Source organism: Rhinatrema bivittatum, chromosome 1, assembly GCF_901001135.1.
Source record: "Rhinatrema bivittatum chromosome 1, aRhiBiv1.1, whole genome shotgun sequence".
Classification (NCBI taxonomy): Eukaryota; Metazoa; Chordata; class Amphibia; order Gymnophiona; family Rhinatrematidae; genus Rhinatrema; species Rhinatrema bivittatum.
The window spans coordinates 387,980,157-388,002,484 of record NC_042615.1 but is presented as its reverse complement, the minus strand read 5'-3'; the positions used below and the strand labels follow the sequence as shown (position 1 = coordinate 388,002,484).

General features: G+C 47.0%; 1 protein-coding gene across 3 annotated transcripts in view; it reads left to right on the top strand.

Annotated features, from left to right (window-relative positions):
- The window catches only part of GTF2E2 (general transcription factor IIE subunit 2), a 276,015-nt gene that overhangs the window by 8,065 nt on the left and 245,622 nt on the right, over positions 1-22,328 (top strand). The window contains exons 1-2 of one of the 3 annotated variants that reach the window (XM_029601553.1): positions 9,666-9,803; positions 15,761-15,922. In XM_029601553.1, coding sequence (XP_029457413.1) covers positions 15,763-15,922 — 160 coding nt within the window. In that variant the 5' untranslated portion in view covers positions 9,666-9,803; positions 15,761-15,762. Of the gene's footprint in view, positions 1-9,665; positions 9,804-10,042; positions 10,151-15,760; positions 15,923-22,328 lie in introns of those variants that run through there. The other 2 variants (XM_029601562.1, XM_029601571.1) reach the window with 2 other exon arrangements.

Below are 22,328 nucleotides of genomic sequence, written 5' to 3'. Positions count from 1 at the left end.
GGGGCGATCCAGGTAACTATAGACCAGTGAGCCTGACTTCAGTGCCGGGAAAAATAGTGGAAACTATTCTCAAGATCACATTCGTAGAGCATATAGAAAGACATGATGTAATGGAACACAGTCAACACGGATTTACCCAAGGGAACTCTTGCCTAACAAATCTGCTTCATTTTTTTGAAGGGGTTAATAAACATGTGGATAAAGGTGAACCGGTAGATATAGTGTATTTGGATTTTCAGAAGGCGTTTGACAAAGTCCCTCATGAGAGGCTTCTACGAAAACTAAAAAGTCATGGGGTAGGAGGCAATGTCCTTTCGTGGATTACAAACTGGTTAAAAGACAGGAAACAGAGAGTAGGATTAAATGGTCAATTTTCTCCGTGGAAATGGGTAAACAGTGGAGCTCCTCAGGGCTCTGTACTTGGACTGGTGCTTTTCAATATATATATAAATGATCTGGAAAGGAATACGACGAGTGAAGTTATCAAATTTGCGGATGATACAAAATTATTCAGAGTAGTTAAATCACAAACAGACTGTGATACATTACAGGAGGACCTTGCAAGACTGGAAGATTGGGCATCCAAATGGCAGATGAAATTTAATGTGGACATGTGCAAGGTGTTGCATATAGGGAAAAATAACCCTTGCTGTAGTTACACAATGTTAGGTTCTATATTAGGAGCTACCACCCAGGAAAAAGATCTAGGCATCATAGTGGATAATACTTTAAAATCGTCGGCTCAGTGTGCTGCAGCAGTCAAAAAAGCAAACAGAATGTTAGGAATTATTAGGAAGGGATTGGTTAATAAAACGGAAAATGTCATGCCTCTGTATCGCTCCATGGTGAGACCACACCTTGAATACTGTGTACAATTCTGGTCACCACATCTCAAAAAAGATATAGTTGCGATGGAGAAGGTAGAGAGAAGGGCAACCAAAATGATAAAAGGGATGGAAGAGCTCCCCTATGAGGAAAGGCTGAAGAGGTTAGGGCTGTTCAGCATGGAGAAGAGACGGCTGAGGGGGGATATGATAGAGGTCTTTAAGATCATGAGAGGTCTTGAACGAGTAGATGTGACTCGGTTATTTACACTTTCGAATAATAGAAGGACTAGGGGGCATTCCATGAAGTTAGCAAGTAGCACATTTAAGACTAATTGGAGAAAATTCTTTTTCACTCAATGCACAATAAAGCTCTGGAATTTGTTGCCAGAGGATGTGGTTAGTGCAGTTAGTGTAGCTGGGTTCAAAAAAGGTTTGGATAAGTTCTTGGAGGAGATGTCCATTAACGGCTATTAATCAAGTTTACTTAGGGAATAGCCACTGCTATTAATTGCATCAGTAGATTGGGATCTTCTTAGTGTTTGGATGATTGTCAGGTTCTTGTGGCCTGGTTTGGCCTCTGTTGGAGGCAGGATGCTGGGCTTGATGGACCCTTGGTCTGACCCAGCATGGCAATTTCTTATGTTCTTATGTTTCTTATGTTCTTACCTGTAACGGGTGTTCTCACAGGACAGCAGGATGTTAGTCCTCATGAAACCTGCCCGCCACCCCGTGGTGTTGGGTTCGTTACGTTTTCTTATTTTATTTTTTGGCACTTCCTGTAGCTTTACACAAGACTGAAGGGGGACCCCTGGTGGCTGCAGGTTTAGTGCCATGCTGGGCATGCCCAGTAGGTGCCAGTCAAATTTCTAAAAACTTTGACAAAAGTCACCCATATGTGAGGACTAACATCCTGCTGTCCTGTGAGAACACCTGTTACAGGTAAGCAACATTTGCTTTATGTGGTTGCATCATAGACCGATATAGAGGCAATATGATATTCTCCTTTTTTTTCCCAATCCAAATGTGGCGATCCTTTGGGTATCACCACTATATAGCCCTATTTCTTAAACCCTCCTTTTGAGCTAGGATTAGGTAGTAGAGGGAGGCTGCACCATTCTTCAAATAGTATCTCCATAGAGGTTGCTGGAATTGTGACCCCATTGCTGCATTATAACTAGGTGTGGCATTTTTGGTTACCAATTGGAAGAGAAGGAGCTATTTTTCCAGAGTTGAGTTTGTTCCCCTACTGTGTTCTAGGCTTTCAGGCTTGGAACATGAAACAGAGTACGAAGGGAAAAATACCTTTCTGGTGCTAGTTCCAGGGGTTGCTTAAGGGATTTGGGCCTTATTTTTCGAGAATTTTTCCTATGAGAACTCTGGTACCTTGTCTCAGAATAATTATTTATTTGTATTTATTAATCACCTAACTGCCAAAGCTCTAGGTGATTTACAATTTCAACATACTTACAGTAATTAAAATAACACAATACACAGGCTATAACTACAAAGCAATACATGTTGTTAATATAAAATTATAAAAGTGGTGCTGATCTGTTGCGCTTCCCGGCCGTGTACGCTCCACAGCCGAGCCTGCTCACCTCGCTAAGCCCTCTATCAGCTCTGGGCATGTCCCCTCCACAGCCACTTCCAGCTCGCGGCGTCTCCGGTCCCCTTGCACTCCCGCTTCGGACCAGGCCTCACGGCGGGGCTTGGCTTCTTCCGTGGCATTGGCCCCGCCCCTAGGCGCGCACGCGGACCGCTCTCTTAAAGGGCCAGGGGTGGAACCCTGCTCCACGGCGTGCCCTGATTGATCGCTGCTTAAAAGGAAGTGGTCTGAATTGTTTACATGGTTTACAAAATAATAAAAAATTTAAATTAAAAAAAAAAAAAGGAAGTGGTCTGACCCCACTTCCTTGCCTTGGCAATCAGGTCGATCATTTTGTGATATCTAGTTTTATCTTCCAGCTCCTGTGCCTTGTTCCAGTCTCCTGTTCCAGCGTCCTCCTGTTCCTTCGTCTCCACAGGTAGTACCTGTCTTCTCGTACTGACCTATGCCTGTCCACTGACCATGGTTAGAAGGAGCACAATACAAGTTTACCATATTCACAGATCATAAAAATCTTGAACATCTAAAAGAAGCACAATTATTGAACCCAAGATAAGCCCGGTGGACATTGTTCTTTGAACGATTCAATTTCAAGCTGAGCTACCGGCCAGCATCGAAGAACCTCCGCACAGACGCATTCTTGTGTTCCCTTGAACTAGAAGACACATCAGACTCCCCAAGACCCATAATTGACCCAGCCTGTGTGTCTCTCACGGCTACCACCATGGTACCCGCCGGAAAGATGGCCATCCCACGCTGATTATGTGAGCGTGTACTCCACTGGGCCCACGACTCAAAGCTAGACGGACACCCTGGCCGAGCCAGAACCCTCGAGATGCTGAGGAGGTTCTACTGGTGGCCCAGTATGGTGAAAGATTCGCGCAACTATGTTGATTCTTGTTATGCTCAGGCTTGTGGACCCTTGGCCGACGAGAGGGTGGTATACCTTTCGGAGGGTCCGTAGGCTCTCTCGTCGGGTGGCGCGGCAGAACAGGAGGCAGGACCAGCTGACCCTTAGCACTGGAGGCTGAGGCGAACACGGAGGCGATGAAGAGACGAGATGAGGCGCTGTGTCTTCACCACTGGTGGTCCGCGGAGGCTTCGAAGTCCATCGTCTCTCCTTCAAGGTCCGTGTTCTTTGTGGGAGCTCCCTTGTCTTCGTCCATGGTTCCTGGTCTCTTGTCGGATCCTGCGTCCATGTCCGTCTTGTACCTTGTCATTACAGTTCTTCGGTTCTTGTCTTCAGATGTCCTCATCTCCAGATGTGCCTGTCCTTGGTCCTTGTCTTCAGGTGTTCCAGTACTTAAGTTCCTGTGTCCAGTTGTCCCGGTTCCTCCAGTTCCTGGCTCCAGGTATTCCAGCCTAGTCTCGCCGCCAGATTCCACCTCCAGATGACCATTCTGAGTTGGCCTGAATCCGTGTTTGAATCTGAGCCTGAGTCCTGTTCCCGGTCATTGAAACCCTGTTCCGGTCGGATCTGTCTTCAAGGGCTGCCTGGATTCCTCTTCCGTCCTGAGCTTCAGTCCTGCACTTGTCCCGCTCTTCGCATGGTCCGCAATCAGCCTCTTCAGGTTGTGTAGGGCGCGCAGTGGGACAGGGTGGTCTGCGACCAGCCCATGGAGGGCTGTGTAGGGCGCTCTGAGGGGTAGTGCCTGCCTGAGTCTCCTAGTGCCTCGTCTCGTCCTAGTCTCCAAGCGCCTATGTCTCGTCCTTGTTCCAGAGTCATCGCCTGTCCTCGACCTCTGTCCATCTTGTCACACCTGCCGTTCCCAAGCGGTTGGTCCAAAAGGGCTATCGAGTGGCCGGAGGGCTACCCCAGAGACCAGCATTGCGTTGCTGGGTCTCTTCTGGTGCATTTGGGTTCGGCAGAGGTCAGGGCCCTGAGTCTTCAGCCTGTTTGCCTATGCTCGAATACGCCTCGCCTGCCTCTGCGCTTCTCCGGAGTCTTCCTCTGGGGCCGTGCCATGGTCCAAGGGCACACTCTCTCTCCTGAATTGGGGTCGGGATAAATTGGAATCTTTTAGCTCCGGTGAGTTTTTAATTATAGGCACTTGGACTACTTTTCTTATTATTGGAATCTGTCTGTTGGGATGCCCTAACTCTAATACATCATTAGTATCTTTTGAAGATACCTCCTTCAGAACCATGCGCTGTTGAGCGACTGTCGGCTTTTCCCTTTGTTCTAGTTAAAAGCTGCTCTATTTCCTTTTTAAAGGTTAGCGTCAGCAGTCTGGTTCCACCTTGGTTAAGGTGGAGCCCATCCGCTGGTGGTGGGCAGGCCTCTCCTCCTGCTCCCCCCCCCCCCCCCTCTCTCTCTCTCTCTGTTGTCAGGTACATCCCCTCTGCTGATTGGCCCCAGGCCTTACTAACCGGGTTTTACAGTGTCCGTTTACAAGGGTAGAATTACCAGCAAAACTGGGCTGACTGGTCGAAAACCGGGCAGTTAGTCACCCTACCTGTATTGGCGTGTGTTGGGGTTCAAAAATTAGCCCGTATGTGAGCAGGATCAACGGACTGTGGACGGTTTAGAATTGACTGCATTCCTTGAAAATTCCATAGACAATGGAATTAGATGTGCTACATTACTAAATTCTTGTGTTTTTTAATCTGATAATTAAATAATGCAACCTTTCTTTAGAGCTAGAAATAGTTGTTTTTGGGTCAAAAAGAGTTTCCTGACTTATGTAAGTCAATACAGAATTTGGGGAAGAGGTTCCTAATGATTCATCAGGAAGTATTGGTCTTTGGTAGTGAATTTTTCCTGGGATATCCTTGTAAATGTATGATAAAATTAGCTAAATGTGTGTTATGAATATTTTGACCCTAAGCAACTTAGAACATTTCTTGATGCCAAGATTTCTGTACAAACTGGTGGTGGGAACTCATAGATGAGATGGGAGACAGAAATGTTTCAGTTGTGATACTTTACTGTTCACAGCAGTATAATATTAGTTTTTCTTCAGTTTGTTTTCTTATTTCCTTTTCTTTTTATGTTAATACATATGTCATCTTCTCCTATGTTCCTTTTTCTTTTTGGGGACTACATAGGAAGTGGATTTAATAATTGTTTTGTTTGGAATTTTTTTTCCTGATCTTATTTGCTGTTTGGCTTACTACTTCATTTGCTTGCAAATAAAGAGGGTCATTCATCAAATCGTGTTAGGGCCTTATCGCGGGCATTAGGGCCCTAACACCTACGATAACACCATAACTCATGCGATAAATAATGCATCGTAAGATGAGTATGCAAATTTTAAAAATTTAGTTAAATGGGAGTTTATGAAAATGAGGGGGTGCTTAATGCAAATCCCTTTTGGGGGGGGGGGGGAGAGAGCGAGCCTGTAGGGAGGCACACATATTAGGCAAAGTTTTATACCACTGTAAGAGGGGCCATTCTGAACTAGGGGTGAGGTTTTGGTGGTGGGCTAGGTTTTGGGGTGCAGTTTTACAGGCACAGTCAGAGGTCTAAACAGCACATTACTCAAAATCATAAAATCTTCACTGATGTCTACTGTGCTGTTTGTATCTCTGACTGTGCTTGAAAAACTGCCCACCAAACCCTAGACCACCACCAAAACCTCAGCTCAAGTTACTAGTTGCCCCTCTTACAGTGGTATAGTTTTCTTATATAAGAGCCTTGTAAAGAGTCTCAGTCTCTCTCTCTCTCTCAAATTTAACATGTGGTACCTGGAAAATTACCCTAACCATACCCCTCTTTTATTGCGGGCACTATTTTTCGCAATTTTATAGCAAAATGACAAAACGGATAAATAGTTTAATAAACCCCAACAGACTGGGAGCAGATACCATCTAGGTCATTGTTTCTCCCTCATTGATCCATGGTCCAGCACTGGTCTGTGGCATCATTTCCACCAGTCCACAAAGCAATGGTGAGAAATTAGGCTTTGGAACTGCTCCTTTCTCTTTCTTGCTGCACACATCACCCTCTCTGCCATGAGCAGCCCACCCCCAAAAAACAGCTCTGTTGGCCCATTAGCATTGGGCCACTTCCAAGCAGTTTGCCTTTGAAGGGCAAGGAGCCCAGCCAAGCTTTGGAGGAAGAATCCGCCAACCAGTTACGAAGTCAAAGCAGGCGTCTAGCCGAGATGGCGGAGACCATGGACCTGGCCAGGACATACAGAGCATCCACCCCATATGCAATTACCGCCTCCAGGCGGTCCACTGGCCGTGCTTCGTCCGGGGGAAGCTCTGGAGCACCTAACAATTGCTGCATCCAACGAAGCCCTGCTCGTTGCATAAGAGAGCTGCAGACCGCCGCTCAGACCCCCAGAGCAGAAACTTTAAAAATTCTCTTCAAATACATTTCGAGTTTGCGATCCTGGATGTCTTTTAACGCGGTACCGCCCGTGACCGGGATAGTTGTCCTCTTCGTGACCGCGGACACTGATGCATCAATGCTGGGCACTTTGAGGAAATCCAAAGATTCTTCTGGGAGTGGGTACAGTTTGTTCATCGCTCTGTCGACCCTGAGGGAGCCATCAGGAAAATCCCACTCCCTCGACAACAACTGAAGAAGCCTGGGATGAAAAGGAAACGTTTTCGCTGGTGGACGGAGACCTGCCAGGACAGGGTCTCCCTTCCTCCAGGTCGCACTGGGCCCTGCAGGTTCTTGCGGGGCCTCAATATCTAATTCTTCCAGGACTTGAGGGATGAGCGGGTCCAATTTGTCCCTCGAAGATCCGGAGTCGTCAATCAGATCGGGAGGTGTAGGAGCAGGCAGCTTTGAATTCAAGATGGCCTCTGTTCCCTCTTCAGAAGGGAACGGGGCCGACTTCCCAGAGGGAGGGTGCGCAGAAGCGCGCAAAATCGAATGCCCCCCTGGCCTCGAGGATCCCTCCCCACCGGGGAGGCACCTCGCGCATAGGCCATCGCGGGAGAGCCGCGACCCGGGCTCCCTGCAGGCTGAACATCGCATCGGACGCGGCATGGGAGAGAGAGAGGAGAAACCAAGCCAAAAACTCTCCCGGAGGCTATCAGCAGCAGCAATACACAAAGGTATATAAGTTAAGGAGACAGAGGAATGGCGCCTCTCTATCTCAACCGCCCCGAGGAAGCAACGTCTCAGGGCGGGCTGCTGGGGGGGCGAGAGGTTGGGGCCTCCAATGTGCATCCAGTGACAGCTAATTAGAAATGCTGAAAGAAAAAATACAGAAAACCTACCCCAAATGCACAAGTTCTGTCTGCAAGTCTCAGAGACGGGAGTAGATTAAGGAAGAAATCAAGTAAGAATATATATATATATATATATATTTTTTTTTAAAGTTGATCCATACAGGAATAAATAGAGAAAAATTAAAGAAGAAAATAGAATCAAAGTCTATCAAAAAGTACTGGGGAACCACAGGTGCTACCTTTCATCTGCTGGAGTCAGAGAAATACTGAAGGGACGCAGAGGGCGCTCCAACCTATTACAGTTTTTGCTCTGACTCCATCTGCTGGAAGGGGGACACAGCCCACTGTCTGAACTGACCCGGGTATGTACAGGGAATTGCTCCTTTCTTTCTCTTGCTGCACACATCACCCTCTCTGCCATGAGCAGCCCACCCCCAAAAAACAGCGCTGTTGGCCCATTAGCATTGGGTCACTTCCACCCTAGGGGCATGCAAAAAGCTTCACTGGTTTTCTTCCATCCAGTGGAGTGCTCCAGATACAACACACCCTCTAACTCTTGCTGTTCAGCTGCAAAGCCAGTGAGAGGAACAGTGATCTCCCCTTCACCCCCCTCATCTTGAACTCCACTATCCAGCGGGTCCATCTCAGTTGAAGATAGCCAGGACTGGCTAACTAGTGCCCTGTACGAAAACTGAAATTGGTGCCCCGCCCCTTGGTGGTACCTCTGGAACAGCACTCTCCTTTAGCAGTGCTAGTGCTCTGGCACCCATCTCTCCTCCCCTACATCCACTTCCCTCACCCTCTGCCCAGCACTAATATCCTCTCTGCTCACTCTCCCCTTTCCTGGCCTGCAGCATCCTGTTCTTTTTTCTTGCCTCCTCTCTCTTCCTTCTTTCTGTAGGCTAATCCTTCACTGCAGATAGGTCTCCTTCCACTTTCACAGGGTTGCTGAGTCTCTTACTTTCAGACATCATGTGAAAAGATGTGGAGAGTCAGCAGCACGACCTTGAGCATGGCGCTCTGCGCAGTTGCTAGTCACATACCCCAAAAGCCGTCCCTGAGGATGGCAGACTGCCATTGACAGTCAAATCGGTTCCAACTTCCTGGCATAAAAAAATATTGAAAAGCATTGATCTAGGTCCCTATTGGGGCAACCTGCAATTGCTGTATATTTCAAGGTGGCAAAAGAATAGAAGCGATTTAGTGGCGTGCTACCATGACCAATATGAGGGGGATCGGGTGGATAAGTTTATTCGTTCTCAGAGCTGGCAACCTTATTGTGTAACTGTATAGGGCTTCAGTGGCTGTGTTGATTCTAGAAAAAACTGGATTGCTTTCAGGCAGTGGTACAGTGTCTTTTCTCCCTACATAACAATAAGTCAAAGATGATGCTGTGGGTGAGCGTTTGAGACCACACCAGGTCCCTTCTCACACCACGTCCACGTACCTATATTGGTACAATCTGTGCCGCATCTTGCAGACAATGCCGTTTTAAATCAGAGCCAATGTGGCTACTGGAGCTCTATACTTGCTCTTAGAAAGGGAGTATTATAACCGCTCATGAAGTTTCTATAGAATGCGTATAACCTGCTTGTGCACCACTACTTCCTTCCTCACAACCATCTTTAACAGAAATGTGTAGCATTTATCATGGTTTTACTTTTCTCGGTGGACAGCAGCACATTACGTTCACAGTCTCAAACGCATGCCACCATTATTTAAAGAACAACTTTACTGTATACAAAGTCGGTTGTGACGTCCCTGATATAGCCCCACCCCAGTGTGCCCCGGTTATCTCCCTCCCCATCGCCCCCATCCCCCACTTATAATGTCGGTCTCCAGTGCCCTCCCCAGGGGGCGCCAGAGAATAGAATCTTTTAGTTTCTCTCCCTCTTGTTTTTAAGGAGGCGGGGCGGCAGAAATCCCGCCCCCCATAGCCCCCAAGTCTTCCCGACGCTTACCTTTGATAGAAGCAGGGAGCCGGAGCTCCGCCCACAAAGAGACGTCATAAACGAGTCCTCCACCGCCAGTACTAGACCAAAATAGTGGCGCGCGGAGACTGCGCTCCACCCCCTGCCCAGCGCATCATAAAGCGCTGTGACGGGTGGAAATTGCGTCTGCCTAGTGACGTAGGGTAAATGGGTTGAAGAGCGCGCTGGACCGGGTGGCGGAGGGAGAGCGAGGCGGGTGGGTTGCCAGACACGTGCCGGCTTGCGGGGAGTCTCCAGCAACAGCAGGTGAGGGTCGGGGGTCACAGGCGTGACTACGTGCTGCTCATGATTAGGTCCCATGGGAACAAGTGCGTCTTCCCGAAGAGACTGTTACTGCTGCGGGGGCTGCAGATGTATTGTCTTCTATTCTGATGTGATTCGGTCTTTTCCCATCCTTGTTTTATGGGTGTCAGAATGCAGCCCCGTGCTTATAGCGCTTCCTAGCAGAAGCAGCTGACCTACAAATTTTTTTCTGGTGCAGTGGGATGTAAATTGTAGAAGCCGGAAATGGCCACGAGTCACCCTCCAGACAGCTGGTCCCTTTCCTGCCCTGCTCTTTCAGAAGCTGTTTTGCCTGGAGAAGGCTCTTCAGTGTACGTATACATGTGGGTGTAGGTATATACTTTTCTTTAATCTAGAAAGGAAAGAGCTGGTACTCAGATGTAGGGGCTATCCTTGGAAGGGGAAATTGAAAACAATACACATTCTGTTAAGAGAACAGAACAAGCCACGCTTCTATAGGTCACTACAGAGAAACCGCATACTAGCAGAATACCTCATCTCTGTCTCACATGCAGAACACAGACAAAATGCAGAATAAAGAGACCATAAAATAAACAGAAACGTGCAGACAAAAACTGAACTGGAAACTGCAACAAGTCAGACTCCATGTACAGTGCAAAAATTGACAAAACATCTACATTCCTCATAAAACAAAAAATATAAAAACCATAATAGTGAAACCATACAAGGGAAAAGAATTCAGATTTCAATATTAAACATGCAATAATTAATAACACTTGATATTTTGGTAAATTTAAAAGAATTGTAACAGCAGACATCAAATATAGACCAATAGTTAAAACAAATCGGGTAAAAATAACCCCAACTCTCTCCATATCTGGGTCCTTTTGATTTCTAGGCATCCTCCCCCCCCCCCACTTTTGAATTCCAGTCATCTCCCCCCCAAGGTTCCCATGCTCCAGTGCTCATCTGCTTCAGCACACTGGCAGCCTAACTAGGCCTTTTGTTCCTGCCACTGGCGGGAAGGAAGATGTTGAAGATCCCGCCAGGCTTCTCGATGTTGCACTGTGGTGAGAGAGGAGATATAGATGGCCCCGCTTGGGCATTTCCTGTTTTCTGCAGGCAGGAGGGGAGAGAGGCTAAGGGCCTGGCTGGGCCTCTTCCTGTTGGCTGGAAGGGAAGGGAGGTGCAAAAGATCCCGCTGGGTCTCTTGTATTGTGCCACAGGTACGAGGGGATCCCTAGCTGCCAAAGATGGGGAGGGGGGGGCTGGGTCTGTATAGGCAACTTCTCCACTGTAGTGTAGTGCCACCTTTGGCTGTGGAGTTAAACCACAGCTACTTCAGGCACAGTTTTTAAATGACCAGAGGCAGGTGGCACCTTATAGATTAGCTAGTTTATTGAGGCATGAGCTTTCAGGACAGGCACTACTTCGACAGATGCATGAAGTGTAGTACAGGGGGTCGGTAAAATATATGGGTGTGGAGATACAGAACAAATGGAAGGCATGCAGGGTACTGGCGGTGCCACTGTCAACATAGCTGCTGCGCTGGCTGGACTGGAGGGTTAAAATCCAGAGATTTTGGTCCTCCGTCTGGCTTCTAGACACAGCTTTTAAAATCTGGACTGTCTGGAAAAAATCTGGACAGTTTGCAACCCTACCTTCCCATTTCCCTCCTACCAGTAGGAGGCATAAAAGCAGCGCTTTTGCCTGTTGCTGTTAACTAACCAGGTATGGGAAAAGCACCAGTGGGGGAAGGAGAGTTTTGTTTTTTTTTTTTTAAATAGAAGAGAAACCATTGGTGCTTTTCTGTTCTCTCCCCCCTCACTGGTGCTTTTTATTATTTATTCAATTTGACTGACTGCCCTTCGATAGTGTCATCAAAGCAGTTTGTAATCTAATTTATTGTATGCAGATGGTTTGTATTTAAATTTTGCTATTATGTAGGTTTTATTGTGTAAACCGCCTGGATAACTTGTTTTGCAAATGGAATATAAAGTCCAATACTAATAAATTATATAAACAAATACAATTAAAAATCTAGTACAGTTAAAATATACAGTTTATTACAAACTGTGTGCAGTGTACAAACTTTGTCATGACAAAATGTATACACATTCCCAAAGTAACACACAAAGTGCTTAGGAGAATAAAGAAGGAAAATACATAATGGTGCTAATGTAAATAAAATTATAAGATACAGAATAGTTAATAGTATGGATAATTACCAGTTACTGGTGTTAATTCTATATTGTCCCTGGTTAGATACAGGACTGGTGCCCAAAACTGTTGGCCAGTGCCCTGCAGAAAACAGCCTTGTGCTTCTTTCTTGGTCCAGTCCTTCCTCTCAAACAGACCGTGTGTTTTCTATGCGTTATTTTTACCCCTTATACAGTAAGGGGTAATAGCGCGTCGAAAACGCGCGGCCAACCCCCCGAAATTAATAGCGCCCGCAACATGCAAATGCATGTTGATGGGCCTATTAGTTATTCCTGCCCGATTCAGAAAGTAACATCTGCCCAAAGGCAGGTGTTAATTTTGACCAGCACCGGGGAAGTGTACAGAGAAGCAGAAAAATCTTCTTTTCTGAGCACCCTCCGACTTAATCTCATAGCGATATTAAGTCGGAGGCCCCAAAAATAAAAAAAAAAAAAAAAAAATTTAAAAATCTTCCTGCGGGTTGGAAGACAGATGCTCAATTATGTCGGCTTCAGTTTTCCGAACTCGTGTCTGTCAGCGGGTTCAAGAACTGATGCTGGTAAAATTGAGCGTCGGCTGTCAAACCTGCTGATAGCTGCCGCTCTTGTCAAAAAGGAGGCGCTAGGGACGTGCTAGTTTCCCTAGTGCCTCTTTTTACCACGGGCCCTCATTTGCATGAAGGCCGATACTAAATTGCACGCACAGGAGAGTGGCCTGTGCGCGCTTCGGGAGAGCCAGCGCTTGCCGGCTCTCCCGCACTTTTTTCTGTGTTGGCCCGAAAGGCAGCAGCAGCTTGTAGAGATCAGGAGGTAGAGATCTGTAGTAGAGAGAAGAGAGCAGAAAAGAGCTTCTTTGCTCCTTAATCCAGAACCTCTCTACTTATAATTTCCTAGGGGCTGATGCAGAAGGAAAAAAGATGCTAATATTAAGTACACCTTCCCCAAGTATTGTCAAACAGCCCTGTGTGTGTGCGGCACGCATATATACACACAGATTTGTGTACATACACATTGCCAATAAAAGACTTTGTTCTCACTTGATCATAAGGCAAAAATCAATTAATGGCACTTAACTCCTGTCCTACCAAGTAAATGAAAAGAGAGAATCTTAAATCTAATAGGAAATGTTGCATATTTTGTTTAAAATATATGAATAATGTTTTATTATTATTGTTTATGCATTTTATATACCACCGTTACAAAAGATCACAATGGTTTACAAAAGCGACATTCATATTATAGGTCAACACAACATCTAAAACATGTTAACTAGAAGGCTAGGATAGTCATTTGTGATACATAATTTCCATTTCTATAGTCTTCCTATATTAGAGAGTTGTCTTAATGCACTTTATATCACTCATTACTTGTCTTTCATTCTTCTAACATTATCAGTGTTTATAATCTTCTAGTTTTCTGCATTTTGATATTTTATGTTAGATCATATGCATTTTTGAAGAACCAGGTTTCAACCGATGTAATATTCGCCGCTTGGAGTATCCTGATTTAATTAATTTATGTGATTTTTCATTGTGATGTTCTCATTGATCTTTATTCCTAGGTCCCTTACTTGTCAGAGGGTGTAATGTGAAAGTTACCTAGGTCTAGGGGTGGTGGTTTAACTAAAGAGGAGTTTCCTCCTTAACCACTTGATTTCAGTTTTTTTGGATTTAGTGTTAATTTAAGCTGCGACAGTTCTTGTTGTATTGCCTGCTTTATTTTCAGTTGATTTGGCGAATGGAATGTAGAACTGTATGTCATCTGCGTATAAGAAGAAGTTGTAGTGCACACAGAGGAAGCAAATAAATGTTGAAAAGTGTTGCTGCGAGTGCTGACCTTGGGGGACACCTGTATCGATAGGAAATGTGTCAGATATTTGGTTGCTCAGTTTGAGTTGGAATGTCCTATCAGCTAGGAAGGAAGAGAACCATTTGAGAATACTTCTGTCTGTTCCAATTTTTCTCATCTGATGGCATAGCAGGGTATGATCCACAGTGTCAATGGCTGCTGTTAAATCTAATAGACCCAGGATATAAGATTCATCATTGTCAAACCCCTGTAGTACAGGGTCCATTAAAGATATGAGTAAAGTTTCTGTTGAAAGATCTTTTCTGAATCCGAATTGGTTTGCGTATAGAATAACATTGTCTTCTAGGTGGTTTTCCAATTGAGATAACGGTGCTTTTTCTAGAACTTTTGTGATAAAAGGCAGGTTGGATATTGGTCGGTAATTGTCCCAATCATCAATTCTGCCAGTTTTATTTTTTAGGATTGGTTTAATTACAGCTTGTTTCACCCCATAAGGGACCAATCCTTCTGAGAGCGAGTGGTTGATTATGGTTGCGATTGTTGGCGTGATTACGCTGTGTACTATTTTCAGGGAACTCGCCGGAATTGGGTCTAGTGGGTGGATAGCTGGCTTAATTTTGGTAATGATTTGATTTATTTCAATTTTAGATACTATATCAAATGTGTTCCATTTAGGCTTTCTCTGTTTTTCTTTAGGTTCTTTAGTTGGTGAGCAAGTGGAGAATTGCGTTTTTAACCTATTTATTTTATCTAACAAGGAAGTGGCCTATGCATTGCTGGCATTCTTTGAGAAGTTGTAGCTACTTGAGATTTACTTTTAAATCTGTTATATTAATGTAACCACTTCCATGACTGCCTCTAGCTTGAGGGCTTTTATTTCCCAGAATATAGGGCCAATGCAATAAAGTGCACCTAGCGTAGCGCACAGTTGACGAGCAGTTGGATTTGAGTTTTGGGTGCGCGTCCATAACCCCTGATGCAGTAAGGGTAATCAGCGTCTCAACAAAGGCGTAGCTAATAGCGCTCATCACATGTAAATGCCATGTAGATGAAGCTATTAGTTATTACCTCACGATGCAGACAATCGCCGTGCACCCAAGGCACAGTTTTTAATCAGTCAGATTTACGCCTGCCCCAGAGCAGGATTAAAGTCTTGCTGTGTGTCAAGGGGTCTACTTAAAAACAAAACAAATTGCTTTTCTGTGCTTCCTCCTGCCTATTATTGTCAGGATATAAGTAGGAGGACCACAGAAAGCAGCATCCTGAAAAAATAAAACGGGGCTGGTGTTAAATTTGCCATATTAAAAAGTGTGTGTCAGGTGCATGACAATTTTGCTTTGAGGTACTAGCTTATAGCCTCATCTACATGGCATTTACATGTGATGAGCGCTATTACCTACGTTTGAGTTTGGATATATGTTTTTGACGCGCTGATCCCCTTATTGTATTGGGTGTTAGCCGAGCACGTCCAATTGCTGGTTAATCTGTGTGCTAGCCTGAGCGCATAATATTGATTCGACCCCAAAGTGACAGGAAAAGAATTCACTTGTTTTTAGTTCTAAAATTGTTTGATTTTACAGCCTGCTGGGGGTTCTTGTTAATATTATTAAATCTGGGCTGGACTATGACCTGTTGGACTAGAAAATGACCTATTGCGCTTCAGAAAACTTCTGAAATTGCTTCTGTTTTCTTCTGCATTTCCAGTCTGATTTACCCTTTTGTTCACTTCCATGCTTTGCCACTGTGATACATGTGGTTGAGAATAAGCCATGTTTTTATCCTGTCTGATTAAATGTAACATCTCAGTAATTGTATTGTTTTGTTTCTTTTAATACTGTGTATGTTTGTAGTAACCTGCTGAGATCTGTGGATTGGTGGGCTATAAATTTTATAAATAAACAAGTAGAGACTAATATTGTTTTCCCCTGGCCTGCCTTTCTTGCTCTTTGACAGCTATGGATCCAGCCTTGCTTAGAGACCGGGAGCTGTTTAAAAAACGAGCGCTCTCTACACCAGCTGTGGAAAAGCGCCCAACCCCTACATCTTCTGATTCTTATAAAAAGAAGAAAGCCAAGCTAGAGCAGGGTGGAGCGTCGGGCTTGAAGCAGCCCTCAGGTCAGTGACCTTGCACAGGCATGAGCAGTGAGTTGGCAGCTTTGTTCTATGTGTGTATAAGCAAGGTAATGGAAGATTTGAAGGGGAAAACTGCTCTCTTGTTTGACAAAAAAAAATATGATCACAAATATAAACCCTGCCTTTGATGTAGGTATTCATCTATTGGTAGGGTTTATTGAATCACGATCACCCATCATAGAAATACAAACTCTGAAAATCAAGGGGTAGAGAAATGACAACGATAATTTGATGCATTTTGTAATTTTTACCCTGATTAGTTGGGTTTGTTTTCTCGCAACTATATGATGGCAAGCCAATAAGCCTTCCCCTCCTCCATGTGAAATCCTGAATTAGTGGTGGGGGTTTAAGATCATCATCGCTTATTGAGGTATTTTGCCCTAATACATGGTCATTGGCTTTTTTTTATATACTAGGACAGTTTAGTTTGGAGGGTTTTTTTGATAGTTGAGTTGTTTTACAGATAATGATGGCATTCGCAGCCTTCAGCCATATTTTCCTAGCTTGTAGCAGATGGTCTCAGGACCAATGGGTATAGTGTACTCCTGATAGCAGATGGGAGACGGAGTCACATTTCAAGCTGACGTCAGCTTACATATACCCGTGCAGGAAGCTTAGCTCTTCAGATAGGGACACTACACACTCTTGCACAGTGTTAGAAAATCCAAACCAAAGAAGAAAGAAATCTTACCTCTACAAGACGAGCTCCGCTCTCCTGTGGTGATACCTAAGGGTCCCTCCCCCAGTCGAGAATTCCTGAGGTGATTTCCGAGATCCCACAGAGGTAAGCCTTGGTCCGGTAGCTGGTTCCCGGCATGGACTTAGCCCCCAGAGTGGCTGAGAGGCAGCGGGTGCAAGGTAATTCCCTCACCTCCCGCAGCCGGAGACTGCCCGGCACGAGACTGGGAAGCACCGAGACAAAATAAGATAGAAAACTCTCTTAAAGTCTCCGCTCTCTGAGACGCGGTTAGCCGCACAGATCGTCCTTCCGGCGTCTGTTAAATTGGGTTGAACAGCCCCGTCCAGGCTAGATGACGATCCAGTGCGAGGGTCCTCACAAATGGAGACCCTCCGGGGGGGTCGCCATCTTGTCCGCGTGGTCGTTGGTGCCATCTCTCCCCCTTGACCACCACATTGTACGCTCACCTGAGCAGTGCACACAACCAACTTCTGTGCACTGTGGCGCGCACAACAGTGCCGGGCGCACAGTGGTGCGCGCATCCCCGCCAAGCGCACAAATAGCAGCCTGCTTGCACATCTTCTACATCCTGCACGCACATTGTCAGCGCACCCAGAGCGCACAACTAAGTCTCCCGGCATGTGCACCTACACGCACAGACGAATTTTGAGACACTCCATGTGCACAAATCATGGCACCGCCGGCCAAGAAAGCCAAGGGACAAGCCCTCTGCCCAGCTTGCCACTTGAGAGCTGCACAACCCGAAGTGACCTCTGCCTTATGCCTGCAGTGTGAAGAGACTCAGGGGGAACCAAAGCAAGGCCCCCCTCAGCCAGTAGAGGGATCCGGCTCACCAATGATAGTACCCCGGACCTCTGTATCTCCGACTCGGCCCCTACTCAGGTGGGCACCTCGGGGGCCTCCATTGGATTCAGTATGGACCCAGGGACCTTTTCCTGGGTGGAATTTTTCAAAAGACTGCAAACCTTTGTCCAGGCGCTCTCGGTACCGCCTGCAACACAGCCCCAGTCTCCACCAGAAGCGCAAGACCTTCCAAGCACCTCTCGGACCTCCCGAGACGTGCCCCATCCAAGCAAAAGCCTCCCCTTAGGGGACACAGACACCTCGGAAGACGAGACTGACTCCCTGGAGGAAGGGGAAATTCCTCCAGGGATGGAACCATACTGAACCATGCTGCAATTCTTCTCCAAAGATGAGTTGCCAGCCCTCGTGTCTCTGACCCTGAAGATGCTGGCCATTCCAAGCACGAGTAGCACAGCGGAGCCAAAGACGAACCCCGTTCAGTTCTCCCTCTGTCAGACCTCATGCTATTTCCTAATGCTACAGGAAGTAGAACAACTTATTGACCTGGAATAGAATGCTCCGGAAGCCAGCTTCAAAGGAGGATGGGCCCTAGAAGCCCTATACTCCCTGGAACCCATGGCCAAAGAACTCCTATGGTTCCCAAAAGTGGATGCCATAGTCTGCACAATCTCAAAGCGCACGACCATCCCAGTCAAAGAAGTAGCGGCACTCAAGGATGCCTAGGACAGACGTCAGGAATCCATCCTTAAACAGTCATTTGATGTTGCAGCAATGACCCTGCAGATCACTTCCTGCTGTGCTGTGGTCACACTTGCCTGCTTGCTTCTCTCCAGAAACATTAGAACTGGCGATATCCTTCCTCACGGATGCAACCTCAGACCTGGTACGCACCTCAGCCAGGGGCATCTCTTCCATAGTGGCAGCCAGAAGACAACTATGGCTCTGAAATTGGTCAGCCGACACAACCTCCAAAACGAACCTCATGAGAATACTTTTTAAAGGATCGCTCCTGTTCGGGAGCGAATTGGAGAAGTTAGCCAACAAATGGGGTGAATCTCCAGTGCCTCGTTTACCGGAGGACAGGAACAAGAGAAATCAGCGCTCCCCCCCCCCCCCCCCCCCCCAAAGAACCAAGGGCAGAGGAACCCAGCGCGTCAGACCGTACAAGAACACATACCACCAAGCAACTCGCCCCACAGGCAGGGGCCAGTCCTTTCGGAACAGACACAGTAAGAGGGGAGCAGGCTCAGGTACAGGCCCCAGCCGCATCACACAATGAAAATCAACAGACCCATCCACAGGAAGAAGCCATAGGGGGCAGACTTACCCTCTTCTACCAAAGATGGGTCGAGATTACATCGGACAAGTGGGTCCTAACCATCATTCGAGAGGGATACTACCTGGACTTCCACAACATCCCTCCAGACAAATTTGTGAGATCACCATGCCACTCCCTCTCCAAGAGGACGGCAGTAGAAACCACACTGACAAAACTACTCAGCCTAAAGGCGATAACCACAGTGCCCAAGCACCAACAAAATACTGGTCACTATTCCATCTATTTTATCATCCCCAAGAAGGAGGGGACGTTCAGGCCCATCCTGGACCTAAAGACTGTCAATCGCTTCCTGAGGGTACCACACTTACGCATGGAAACCCTACGTTCAGTCATAAGGGCAGTACAACCGGGAGAATTCCTGACTTCTCTAGGTCTGTCCGAAGCCTATCTCCACATCCCGGTCCATCACGACCATCAGTGCTTCCTACGCTTTGCGATACTGGACCATCATTACCAGTTCCGGGCACTACCCTTCAGACTAGCTACTGCTCCTCAGACATTCACCAAAATCATGGTGGTAGTGGCGGCGACCCTGAGGAAAGAAGGAATCCTCGTACATCCGTATCTGGACGATTGGCTGATTAGGGCAAAATCTCCAGAGGAAAGTTACCAGGTGATCACCAGAGTCAAGAATCTGCTGCAGAATCTCGGGTGGGTCGCCAACACAGCCAAGAGCTGCCTGCAGCCCTCCCAATTGCTTGAGTACCTGGGAGTCCGGTTCAACACCAAACAAGACAAGATTGTTGTTCCCCCTACAAGGAGAAGGAAACTGATGGACCAGTTGCGAAAACTGTTGAACTATGCTCGCCCCAAGGTAAGGGACTACCTCCAAGTCCTCGGTCTCATGACATCAACCCTAGAAGTCGTCCCATGGGCAAGGATCCACATGCACCCACTACAAAGTTCCTTACTGTCACGATGGAACCCGAGGTCCCAGAACTACTCCTTTCGCCTCCAGCTACCGGCAGAGGTTCGGACCCAGCTCCAATGGTGGCTACAGGAAGACCATCTGAGCAAGGGAATAAGACTATCCCCACCGATCTGGATCTTGCTCACCACGGATGCGAGCCTTCGAGGGTGGTGAGCCCACTGCCAGGAACTGACGGCCCAGGGGCAATGGGACAAGGAAGAGTCGGGATGGAACATAAACCGACTGGAAGCCCGAGCAGTCAGATTAGCCTGCCTACGATTTAGTCACAGACTCCGGGGCGAATCTGTTATAGTCATGTCGGATAACGCCACAAGAGTTGCCTACAGCAACCGCCAGGGAGGGACCAGAAGCCAACAGGTGTCCCTGGAAATAGACCCCTTAATGGCGTGGGCGGAAGGAAACCTGCAAGGGATCTCAGCCACCCACATCGCGGGAAAAGACATCACTTTGGAGTACCTCAGCAGAGAGAGTCTAGACCCAGGGGAATGGACGCTGTCGACCACAGCCTTCCAGTTCATAGTAAACCGCTGGGGAACCCCATCCATGGATCTCCTGGCAACCCGGTTCAACGCACAAGTTCCCAAGTTCTTCAGCCACAGACGAGAACCGCAATCCTGGGGAATCGACGCCCTTGTCCAGACCTGGCCACAGGAAGACCTGCTGTACGCTTTCCCCCCATGGCCACTACTGGGCGGGATCATCCGTGAGATAGAACACCACAGGGGGCTAGTACTTCTAGTGGCCCAGGACTGGCTAAGAAGGCCATGGTACGCAGACATGCAAAGACTTCTTGCGGGGAACCCTCTGAGCCTATCTCCACACAGGGACCTTCTCCGGCAAGGACCGATCCTCCACAAAGACCCAACTCCATTCTCTCTTACGGTCTGGCCATTGAGAGGACTCGCCTGAAGAAGAGCGGATATTCTAAGGCAGTGATTGACACCTTGCTCTGAGCACGCAAGTTTTCCACGTCTCTAGCTTACATACGAATATAGAGAATATTTGAAGCCTGGTGTGAGGACCGCAAGATCCTTCCGCGGACAGTCAAAATCCCCATGATCCTGGAATTTCTGCAGAACGGCTTGAAGAAGGAGTGGTCTCTCAACTCCCTCAAGGTTCAGGTGGGCCGCGCTGGCCTGCTTCAGAGCCAAAGTGGTCAGCATCAGTCTATCAACCCATCCAGATGTTTCCCGCTTCCTGAGAGGGTCAAACAAATCCAACCACCATTAAAGTGGTCGGTGCCCCTATGGAATCTCAATCTAGTACTAGACTTCCTAGCGGGAGCTTCCTTCAGACCTACTCGTGGTCTGTCACTACGACTCCTGACCTTGAAGACGGCATTCCTAGTGGCAATATGTTCAGCCTGTCGCAATTCCGAGCTTCAAGCCCTATCCTGTCGAGAACCGTTCCTCAGGTTCAAACCCGGATCCATACAACTACGAACGGTCCCCTCTTTTCTTCCGAAGGTGGTTTCTCAGTTTCATCTAAACCAAACCATATCGCTACCATCTCCAGACAAACATAAGGACTTGGAAGACTCATGCCGTCTTTGCCATCTAAACGTCAGTAGACTCCTAGTCCGATACCTGGAAAAATCGGAATCGTACGAAAGATGGACCACCTATTCGTCCTTCACAGCGGGAAGAAACAAGGGGAAGCGGCCTCGCGGGCAACCATAGCCCGCTGGATCAAAGAAGTAACCAAGCGGCCTACGTAGAGGCAGGGAAGCCTCCACCTCTACAATTCAAGGCCCATTCTACAAGGGCCCAGGCAGTGTCCTGGGCGGAAACCAAGATGCTGTCGCCTGCCGAGATCTGTCGGGCGGCGACATGATCCTCCATACATACCTTCTCCAGGTTCTACGGCCTGGATGTCCAGGCCCAGGAGGACACAACCTTTGCAAGGGCAGTACTAAGTGGGCCACGGGCAGCCTCCCACCCTGTCGGGAGTAGCTTTTGTACATCCCATTGGTCCTGAGTCCATCTGCTACATGCTAGGAAATGGAGAAATTACTTACCTGATAATTTCGTTTTCCTTACTGTAGACAGATGGACTCAGCATCCCGCCCACGGCTGCCCCGAAATCCGGAAACCTCGGGTGACAATCCCCGAGAACAAGACAAACACGGGTAAGCCAGGTATTACCCCTAGTTCAAGACACCCATTGTTGCCGGGTGTCAGCGTTTTTCGGTTAAGTACACTGGCGGTCTCCAATTTGGAAATCAGTTTAACCAGTCCTAGTTAATCAAGTTATTAAAACACACATATATCCACAATTGCTTTTTGAGGAGAATACTGAAGAGCTAAGCTTCCTGCATGGGTGTATGTAGGGCTGACGTCAGCTTGAAATCTGACTCCGTCTCCCATCTGCTATCAGGAGTACACTATACCCATTGGTCCTGAGTCCATATGTCTACACTAAGGAAAACGAAATTATCAGGTAAGTAATTTCTCCATTTTTTGCTATTGTTAATGGAAAATGGCACATCAGATGTCTGCCATCTCTGCACCCACAGCATGGCTGATGAGATTCTTTCTGTGCATTAAAATCTGATCTGTGTTTCTCAAATGTTCCTTGTTTCAACCATTATGATGTCTGAAGCACAAGGGAAGTA